Source organism: Aegilops tauschii, chromosome 3 (genome assembly GCF_002575655.3).
Source record: "Aegilops tauschii subsp. strangulata cultivar AL8/78 chromosome 3, Aet v6.0, whole genome shotgun sequence".
NCBI classification, from domain to species: Eukaryota; Viridiplantae; Streptophyta; class Magnoliopsida; order Poales; family Poaceae; genus Aegilops; species Aegilops tauschii.
The window spans coordinates 384,194,855-384,205,088 of NC_053037.3; the positions used below are offsets into that span (position 1 = coordinate 384,194,855).

General features: G+C 52.6%; 2 protein-coding genes across 2 annotated transcripts; one reads left to right on the forward strand and one right to left on the reverse strand.

Moving 5' to 3' along the window:
- Window positions 1-879: 879 nt before the first annotated feature.
- On the forward strand, window positions 880-3,113 carry LOC109745335 (uncharacterized). The gene has a single exon (XM_020304450.4). The coding sequence runs from the start codon at window positions 1,041-1,043 to the stop codon at window positions 2,808-2,810; it is 1,770 nt and encodes a 589-aa protein (XP_020160039.1). The 5' UTR covers window positions 880-1,040; the 3' UTR covers window positions 2,811-3,113.
- Window positions 3,098-6,125, reverse strand: LOC109745336 (auxin-responsive protein IAA5). The gene is made up of 5 exons (XM_020304452.4): window positions 5,702-6,125; window positions 5,394-5,611; window positions 5,075-5,216; window positions 4,010-4,071; window positions 3,098-3,503 (listed from the first exon to the last, which is right to left on the reverse strand). Exons 1-5 carry the CDS (start codon window positions 6,019-6,021, stop codon window positions 3,466-3,468), a joined length of 780 nt encoding a protein of 259 aa, XP_020160041.1. The 5' UTR covers window positions 6,022-6,125; the 3' UTR covers window positions 3,098-3,465.
- Between the last annotated feature and the right edge of the window lie 4,109 nt (window positions 6,126-10,234).

Below are 10,234 nucleotides of genomic sequence, written 5' to 3' on the forward strand. Positions count from 1 at the left end.
TATTTATGTTGATAATTGAACGCCGAGCCACGGCGAACCACGCCGAATATGGGCCTATTCTCGCCCATATGGGCCTTTTTCGCCGAAATGGGGTTTCAAAAGTGGGCCAAAATCGACGACTGGGCGTAAAACCGTCCCCAGCGCCGAACGAATCGCCGGCTCGCCCCTAGGGGGCGATTTTTATGCGTCCTGGGGGGGCCAACGGCTGGAGATGCTCTAACTAGTCGCTTGGGTGTAGGTGCATAATAGTGGCAGCTCAGGACCTAATGAGGCAGTGACTAGGGGAGAACGACCGAGAGGTTAGGTTTAGGTGTGTAAAGAATTGGGTTGGGCTTGGGCCAAGCAAAATGTATATGGGCTTTACCTTTTTAAAATTGGCTGCATATAGGTAAAATACACGTGGAAATTTCCGTCTCCCTACATGTTCCACGCGGGAAGGGGACCATATGTTTTACTTCCGTTTCCGTTCCGCAAAACCCTTTTTCAGTTTCTATAATTTTCTCCATTTTCGCTTTTTGCTGAACTACCGAGTAAATTCCACACTGTGCTCATCTCTTTTTTAATGATACTATATTTTTAGAGCTTGCTCATCCTTATCCTTTTCCATTTGGGGAGCACTTGCTCATCCCTCTAATTTTTTTTTATTTTTTTGTGTTGAGAAACGCTCATCCCTCTATATCCGCGGCGAGATCGTAATGCGGGTTATTAATGTGGATCATTTGACTGGGCCTAGAGATATTGCTAGGCCCAGCCCATCAGAGTGAAGGAAACCGACTCCGGGTCGAATTCCAATCCACCAACCCTGCGGTTGCCAAACTCGTACGGCTCCAGGTCGAACTCGGATTTGAGGAGATCAACAGTAGTAATCTAGGCGGAGTTGGCGTAGTACGTACGCCTGGATGCCGATGGGAACTCGGACTGTCAGGCTTAAACGCGTCCTCGCCCGTGCTAATATATAGCCTTGACTTTCCTCCGAAATCCCCAGCCATTCTTTCCTTCCTCTCTCCCTTCATAATTCTCGCCCCGCCCAACAAATCGCCATGGCTCCAATCCGACGCGCCGCGCAGCGGCCGGACTTCGCCTCCCACCCTTCTGACCTCGAGCTCATCAGCACGTACCTCATCCCCTGGGTCAGCACCGGCGAGCGCCCCTGGAAGTTCGTCCATGAGGCCGATGTCTACGCCGCCACGCCGCAGGACCTCGCCCGCGCCTACGCCCCGGCCACGGCCAGCGACGGCCAGGAGAGCTGGTACTTCTTCACGACGCTGCGGGCCAAGAGCCGCCGCGGACAGCGCAAGGCCCGCACCGTCGGATCCGGGGACCACGGCTGCTGGCACTCGGAGCGCGCCGCCAAGCCCCTCTTCGCCGGCATCGGCCACAGCCGCCAGATCGGGTACCGCCAGGCCTTCTCCTTCGCGACCAAGGAGGACGGCCGCCTGGTCCGCTCGGGGTGGCTCATGGCCGAGATCGGCCTCAACCCCGACGCCTCCGCGGAGGAGGAGCTCGTCCTCTGCAAGGTGTATCGGAGCCCGCGCGTCGGGACAGGCCAGAGATCTACGGCGCCGGCCGCTACCGGAGTTGGACCCGTCAGGATTGGAAGGGGAAAGGCGAGCGAGGAGGACTCTACCTCGTCTGAAGAGGGGACGCCAAGGGCTGCTGGGCCCGGCTGCTATTCGGCCCAGCAGCCCGCTCGAGTCTCCGCGTCCACTTCAGGTACCCTGTCCATGGAGGTGTCCGACTCCGAGCAGGGTTCGACCAGCCGAGGCGGCGGAGTGATTGGCACGTCGCCGTCCGCCACTCCGCCTCGGGTTCCCCGTTCCGAGGCCCTTCGAGCTGCTCAGCTTCCCCGGATCCCGACGGTTCCCGTGGCGCAGCGCCCGGACTTCGCTTCTCACCCTTCGGACCAAGTGCTCATCAAGTCCTACCTCACCCCGCGTGTCGCCTCCGGCCAACACCCGTGCCAGTTCACGCACGACGCCGACGTCTACACCGCCAGCCCCGCCGCCCTCACCAGGAAGTACTCCCCGGCGTTGGCAAGCGACGGCGAGAAGGCCTGGTACTTCTTCACCCTCCTGCCGGCCAAGAGCGCCCACGGCCAGCGGCGGCCGCGCACGGTGGGTACCGGGGAGGGGTGCTGGCACTCGGAGGCCGGCGTGAAGCCTGTTCTCGACGGCGACCATCCGATAGGATGGCGACAGTTCTTCTCGTTCATGACCAAGGAGGAAGGCCAGCGTGTCCGGAGCATCCGATCGGGATGGATCATGGTTGAGATCGGCCTCGACCATGGCAAAGAAGAGGGGCCCTCGGACGAGCTCGTCCTGTGCAAGGTGTACCGCAGCCCGCGCGCCGGCCCGGTGGAACCCCCAGCGGCGGCTGGACGGAAGAGGAAATCCGGCGACAACTACTCTGGCTCAGCGGCGCCCGTGCTGACGCTGGGGCCCGCGCCCGGTGCCAGGAATTCTACGGCGGCGTCGACATCTTCCTCCGGGCACAAGAAGAGGAAGACCCACAGCAGGAACTCCGGTCCCGTGCTGAGGCCCGCGCGCGGCGTCCTGAAGTTGACGCGGCCGGTGACGTCTGGGCGCAAGAAGAACAGCAGCGCGGAACGGCGCACTCCATGCGCTCGCTGTGGGATGGAGCCAGCGTTGTCGCACCGCGGAACGCCCGATCCTGCTGACGAGGAGGAAGACGGATCGGAGACGGATCTTGACGAGGACGACCCCATGACCGGCGAGTCCGGCGCACCCCATTGCCACAGAGCAGGTGAATCTTCAGTATGCGGCAGGACGTTCTACCAGTTCAAGATTTGACAACTAGATAGATGATCCCCAGTTTTCTCCTGAAACATGCTTTCCCAGCGAATTTTGTATCCACCACCAGGGGAGGGGATAGGTTTAAGTAGGGGGGAAATCCCATGGTTCTGCCTGCAATTTACTCTTCGTTCTTGGTATGCACATCGGATTAGGTACATATATAGGCATTTCGGTTTGTCAAATTGTTGTACTTCTTGGCGTACAAACAAATCGTTCAGCAACTTGATCAAATTGTACATTAGCAGTTTTCTCAATCGCAAATAAATTGTACAACAATGTAGCAGTTTTCTTCGATCAGAACAGAGCATTGCATTGACAGTAGCCAATATAAAGTTTTTGGCAATTGGATAATTGCAACAGAGCATAATACGTAGTGCAACACTTGAATATACATATGAAATAATACGGGTGGAAAGCTTGCATTCAGGAAGTGCAGAGCTTCCTCACATAAGCTTCCAAGTGAAAATACGTCAACCATAATTGCGATACCTCAGCAGATCACATTACAGACATTTGACAAACAGGTCTAAGAAACACGTGTAACTACACTAACATTTGGGATATTTGAGGTACTTGACATGAATAATTTAGACCATCGACATCATCGCAACTTAGCTCGGTTCATTTTCTTTACTCCGGAAGAAGGTCAATCTTATTTGTTCTGACCTGTCTGCTCTAGGGATCTTGGAGCTGCAGGCAGATGGACACATCTCAGTTCAGAGCATGTTTGTAATCCAAAGTTTTACCTAGTAATGATATAATCTACACAAATCTACACAAACCTAATGTTCAGGTATAAAGGTTAAATAGTCAATGTGTTGGTAGCTGATGGCGAAAGTACATTATAAGTTGAAGTTTCAGGTTCCAACATATCCCAGCTATTGGTTTCTATCAGCCAACAGTTTATTATTATCATATCAGCCAAGGTTTCTGTCACTTATGGAGTTATGGTAGCCAAGAGAAACTATTTTCTGCATACAAGTGTTTTACCAGCTAATATTTTAATTTAGGTTCCACTATCATCAATCACTATACATTTTTATTTTTATGTGCACAGGGTTGACACTAGTGGAAATAAATCATATGGAACACAATGGGAAACACAAATACAAGTACTGTTCCATATGGTAAAAACTATGCAACACAATGGAAACACAAATATAAGCACTGTTCCACATGGTAAAAACTGCAAATACCTATTCCAGCTGCATCAGATCCTCTCATGATTTTCAGTTTCCTGCATATTGTGGTAAACAAACTGCAAGGAAGAATTTAAGGTCAGGAATTATTGGAATTGTTAGAACTTGACCTCCGTAGCCAATACATGTATGAAAGCTAAGGCAATATGACACGCAAATCAATTTCGAAAATTCACCAACAACACCTAAGTAGATTCCAGTAGCCAATTAAACATCAAGGCCACATGCATGATTTTTCACTAAAAGAAGGTAAAGGGGTCGGCGCATATAAATTTTATATCTCCAAACTACCTATTCAAAGATGAGAATAAAAGTTCATGAATCCTAAATTAACATTTTTATATTAGCAGCGTATTAATAAATCTAAGTTTCTATCCAGTGCTTATAGGCCAGTGAAGATCCATGTGAAATTATTGCCTCAAATGTTTGCAAATGGCTAGATAATCCGGATTGTTAATTTGGCAACAATAGGCCTCGTACTCGAGGTTTCAGAGAGAAACAGCAACCGAGATTGAGCATGATAGATATAGCCCAATTGTGAGGCCAGCCTGGCAGATTCGTTGCTTTCTTTCAGGGGGGGGGGGGGGGGGGGGATATAACAAGCTTGTTCTTCTATAAGTTATCCAGTATCTACGGTTACAGTCTTCTTTTCCTCGAGGATGGGTACAATTTTCTTTGGGGAGGCAAGACGTGTAGATGGAGAAAAACGGTGGAGCCCTAATATCTGCCAAATGGTGAATGACATCATGTTCATAGTATTTTCATAATGAGCCTCAGACCAACCTAACAACAAAAGAATCTTAAGTAGTCCCAAAATAAGTGTCTTAACTTTGTACATGGATGTGGCCTTGATGTTAAATTGGCTACTGGAATCTACTTAAGTGTTGTTGTTGGTTTCGATTAAAGTTGAGATACTTATTTTGGGATGGAGGGAGTAGTTCCATCTGCAATAGGGATTAAAGTTCGACGAGATTTGTATTTAAGACAATCAAAGATATTCTGGGATTACTCCTTGAACTGGCGTCCACAGTAAATAGGAGTATAGCAATTAAAGCAACTTACTCCCATGGAAGATCACCGACAAGCATCCAGTCAGCGTCTTTGTCTTCGTATGTAAGGACATACTCTTGATCTTGGAGGGAATCAACATTTGAACGATTAGTGAGCCTGTCCTTGGTTGATGGTTTGCGCAGCGAGCTTTGACCTTTAGAATCAGAGGTGGATGTTATTACTAGTAATTTTACCCTTCCAACGTCCAGGCTTTAGCAAGTTGGCAAAGATGGAAACTACTACTAGTAGAACTGAACACCTAGGCAATACCACTGGATCCATTCAAACGCAAAGATGGAAAGTACTACTACTAGTAGAACTGAACACTAACCAGTGATGAAGCAGCTGAACATCTTCTGAAGTGCCATGGAGAGATCCTCGTAGCTGGAATACATCTTGAGGTCGACCTTCCTGAGGTACGGGGCACCATCCATGCTCACCTTGACATAGTGAGGCGCGCCGTCGTCTGCCCCCTTGGCCTTGGAGGCGCTCGCCGCGAGCGTGTTCTTCCGGTAGTTGCGCACGGGCGGCCATCCCACGACCTGCGCCCTGGGCAAGAGAAGGCCCTGTCGATCAGCAGCGGCCAACCAACAGCGTACATCCAATTTCAGAGGCGAACCGAATCGAATCGAATCTTACTTGGCGGCCGGCGGGGCAGCGGAGGGCGGCTTGTCCTCGGCCCTGGCGGCGGCGGAGCACCCGCGGTGGGGGGAGGCGTCGGGGAAGGCGCGCTTGGAGGCGGCCTTGTGGGGGGCGGGGCCGAGGGTGAGCGCCGGCGCGACGTCGTCCGCGGGGCCGTCGCGGTCGCGGTCGGGGGACTCGGATCCCGGGAGGCCGAGGCGGAGCGTGAGGCGGGGCCCGGCCTCGGCGGCGGGGCTGGGCGAGGAGGAGCAGGAGGAGGAGGAGGGGGTGGGGGCGGAGAGGCCGATGTAGTCGTGCGGCTCGAGGGGCGGCGACATTGGAGCGGGTGGGGTGGGGTGGGGGAGCGGAGGTGGGGGGAGGAGAGGTTCCCTTCTCTATGCTTTGGAGGGAGGCGAGTGGGGTGGGGAGTGGGAGACGACTTGTTAATAAAAGTGGCCGACCGGGAGGATTTATTTTGCCCGGGCGTTTCCTTTCTTTATGCGTGGCCCTTGTCCGCTTGTCCTCTTGTCTGCTGCCGCTTGTGCGCTCTGGCAGTCGCCTCTGCCTGCCTTGTTTGTGTGCGTCTCGACGAGTAGAGTACAGTTCGACCATTGTTCGGAGCAACAAGTCAAAGCAAGAGGTACTACTGTAATTTTATTTTCGTTTATAGTTGGGTACTGCTGTAGTTAATAGTTTAATTCTCTTTGTTATTGTAAATTTCGGGCATTGGATGGCGCTGCTTGATAACTGCCTCAACATCGACTAGGCCCGTCCGGCGTCCGCACCACTGGGTGTCACAACTCACAAGGGACTTGTCTGCTAATGGCTCCAGCTAGGACGCGAGGTGACAGCTTCCCCGGCAGACGAAACTGTCTAGTAAATGCTTGCAGGTGACAGCCGAGAACATAAACGCGATGTTACGTTCTCTCCTAAGACATGTTGGGACGTACGTACGTATGATGCACGCTCGAAACCTTCTAAGGCAAGTTTGTTCTCTTCTGGCTTGTTGGGCCAAAAATCACCCGCAAGTTCAGCCTAATTTGGCTCCACGTGTGGCGAACGAAATAGTCCCGGTTTGACGAGCGCGCAAGGCGGAGCAGTTGTGGGTGCCGGGGCGGGAGCGCAGCGCGCGTAGCTGCCGACACGAGAGCTGCCGGCCCTCCGACAGCGCCGCGGAGACGTCGCTCTCTCCCACCGCACCGCACCCGTTCAGGTTTCCCGTTCCCCACCACAACGTACAGTACGGGGCTCTCGTGCTCGGTGCCGCTGCTCTGCGCCACGCCGATCGGATGAGACGGGTCGCGCTCGCGGCCATGGATGTCGCCCCGCCCGCTCGCCGGTCGCCGTATGGTGGACGTCATGCGCACGCGCGCACCGGCGTTCCAGTGCGGCCCCCTCCCTGCTCGTAGGCTTGCCCACGGCACTTGCATTGGACATTTGGACGCCTCCTTGCGTACGTCTGGATACGATCGGACGACACGTCCACGCTAACGAACCTTTGGGCCCATCTGTACGTAATGCAGATTTCCCGTATCATTTCTTGGACGTCTCCTTGCACCATAAAGTTCAGTTTAATTGCACGTTTTGTAAAGGTATCTCCAACGCGGATCATCAAAACACATGCAAATTGTTTGGACCGAACAGTCTTAAGCCTCCGCGTTTGCCCTTGCCCGTTTCGCCGTTTGCCACCGACCGCGATTGGACAGCCGGAACTCTTCAAGATGTTTGTCGTCCCGCCAGACCCGGACAAGCCTGCTCGCTCGGTCCGTGTATGGCAAGGGCGGCTGTTGAGTATATGTGTTATGCATATTTAAGTATTGGACCCATTTTCTAGTTTTTTTATAGTTGAGGTCGTGGTCCACCATTGTACATCATATATACATGCGATTGCACCTGAGTAATACATTGTGCAATTCCCACAACATATATGATATCAATTTTTAGGTTTCAACCCTAGTTTTCGCTGCCGCCGCCGTCGCTCCAGCCGCCGCCGCGCCCCTCCCGTCGCACCGCCACCGCCTTCCCCTCTCGCCGCTGCGCCACCCCCTGCCGCCGCTGCCTTTCCCGGTCACCCCAGCCGCCCCGTCCGTCGCTGCCGCGATCTCTGCAGCCGCCGCCCCTACCCGAGCGCCGCCGCCATCACCTCCCGTCGCCGTCGCCGGTCCTCCCTGCCGCCGCGACCCCCTCCTCTTCATCCGAAGCCGCCGTTGCACCTCTCACAGCCGCCGCCGCTCACCCAACCCTAACCCTAGCCGCACCGCCACCTCGCTGCCATGTCGTCCGTCACCTCGTCCGGCTCCACCATCAACCCCAACCCGTTCGCCGACGCCAACCCTCCCGACGTCACCGACATCCGCAACCTCAACATCTACGAGTGGGTTTTGGTTCGTCTCTCCCAGACAGACTCCTCCTACTACGCGTGGAAGACTTACTTCTCCCTCGTGTTTCGGGAGTACCACCTCGTCGACCATGTGGACGGCTCCGTCGACTCCAGCCTCGTCCCCGACTTCCATGACTGGTCCACCATCGACGCCACGCTCATCCGGTGGTTCTTCCTCACCATCTCGCCGGACCTGTTTCAGACGGTCGTGCAGGACGGTGATGACGCCCACGCCATGTGGACCAAGCTGAACGGGCTCTTCACCGACAATCGCCTTCAACGTCGCGTTTTTTTGCAGTAAGAGTTTTTTTATGCCACCAGGATAACTCCTCCGTCGACGACTATTGTCGCCACCTCAAGACTCTCGCAGACGAGCTCCGCGATATTGGCGCGAAGATTGACGATGATCTCCTCCTCAGCACGCTCACCGACGGCCTCAACGAGGACTTCGGGAATGCCACAGCGAACCTCACCCTTATCCCCGAGCCCTCCTTCGCCAAGTTCGTTGCTTACCTCCGGCAGGAGGAGCGGCAGATGAAGCAGGTGAAGGCGTGGGCCATCCACACCGCCCTCGCCGCTGGCACCACCCGCGGTGGGCCACCGCCACCACCCGCCACCCCGGTCGCACCCCAACAGCAGCGCCACCCGGCGCCTTACCCGCAGCCGCAGCAACAGCCGCCGTCGTCGCTGCCCTTGCTGCTGCCCCCGTACGGGCCCCCCGCTCCTCCCGCGCCACCCGCCGATCAGCGCCGCGGAGGCAGGCGCGGCGGCCAGCAGCAGCCGCAGACCGCGGGCCCTCCTCGCCAGCAGCAGCAGCTCTAGGTGCCTGATACGTCTCCAACGTATATATAATTTATGAAGTATTCATGCTATTAGATTATCTATCTTGGTTGTTTATATGCATTTCACTACTAGGGAAAAGCCTAGCAGTAGCGCGGGTAACCGCGCTACTGCTACGGTGCTACAGCTAAAGGTTAGCAATAGCGTGTGTTAACACGCGCTACTGCTATATCTACTTAGTAGTAGCGCGTCGTGCAACAGGCGCTACTGGTAATTACTAGTAGCGCGTCTCACTGCCCGTGCTACTACTATTATTCCGTATTCTATTTCTTTTTTATTTTGTGTCGTATTCATACACCTTTATATAAGTTTCCATACAGTAGCAATTTAGAGATTGTTTTTACACTATAATGAGTTATTACATCATTAGATGAAAGAACATGTACATGACTTGATCACTTAGGATCCATCCACTTGAAACTAATCCGCGGTTCTTTCACCCAATGATATAATAACTCATCATCATCATCATCATCATATTAATATAATAAACTCTTGCATCATATCATCACCAACAACACTAGCTAATAATCATCATAGTCATTACCACTATTTAATCATCATAGCCATAGTGTAGCTATCTAATCACCACCAACACTAGCTAATAATAATCATCATAGTCATTACCACCAACACTAGCTATTTAATCATCATAGTCATAGTGCAGCACATCATCATCTTCAAACCCATTCTAGCTAGCTAATCACTCATGTTGCTCTCTCTCTCTCTCTCAGGTAAAATAGCATAGAACATGTGTAACACTCCTGATTCATCATATTGAAGCATGCAGATGAACCTGTATCCTAATTGTGGGTTGCGCTTCTGATTGCTGCCCCCTAGTAATTCTCTGCGATCCTTCACAATTTTGCTTCAGTCTCTAACTATTAATACTTGCTCGCTTTTAGAAATCCTGAATGCACTCGTGTGCAATGTAGGATGTCTTGGCCATAAGCTAACCATTTTCATGTGACCTTTAGCCTCGATCCAATGAGGCACAACTATCATCGGGAGACCCTGTTGAAGAACATCGTAGTAACATACTTAGCAATGAAGTTTAGCTTAAAAAATAATGTATGCAAAAGATGCACTGAGGACAAATAGTAAAAATCTTACCATCTTTCCTAAATAGATGTGACTGTAGTTCAATACGCACGCTATTGGTCGCACGTTTTGATTACTAAGATTTTGAAGTCCAGGAAAATAATTTGTCTTGACAGTATCAAGATCCGCAAGCCATGAAACATAATGAGTTATCTCCTTGCGGTTTAGTTCAGCCTCGGGACAGTAGTAGGTCATGTCTACCAAGCGATGGACATGTTTGCTTGATTGGA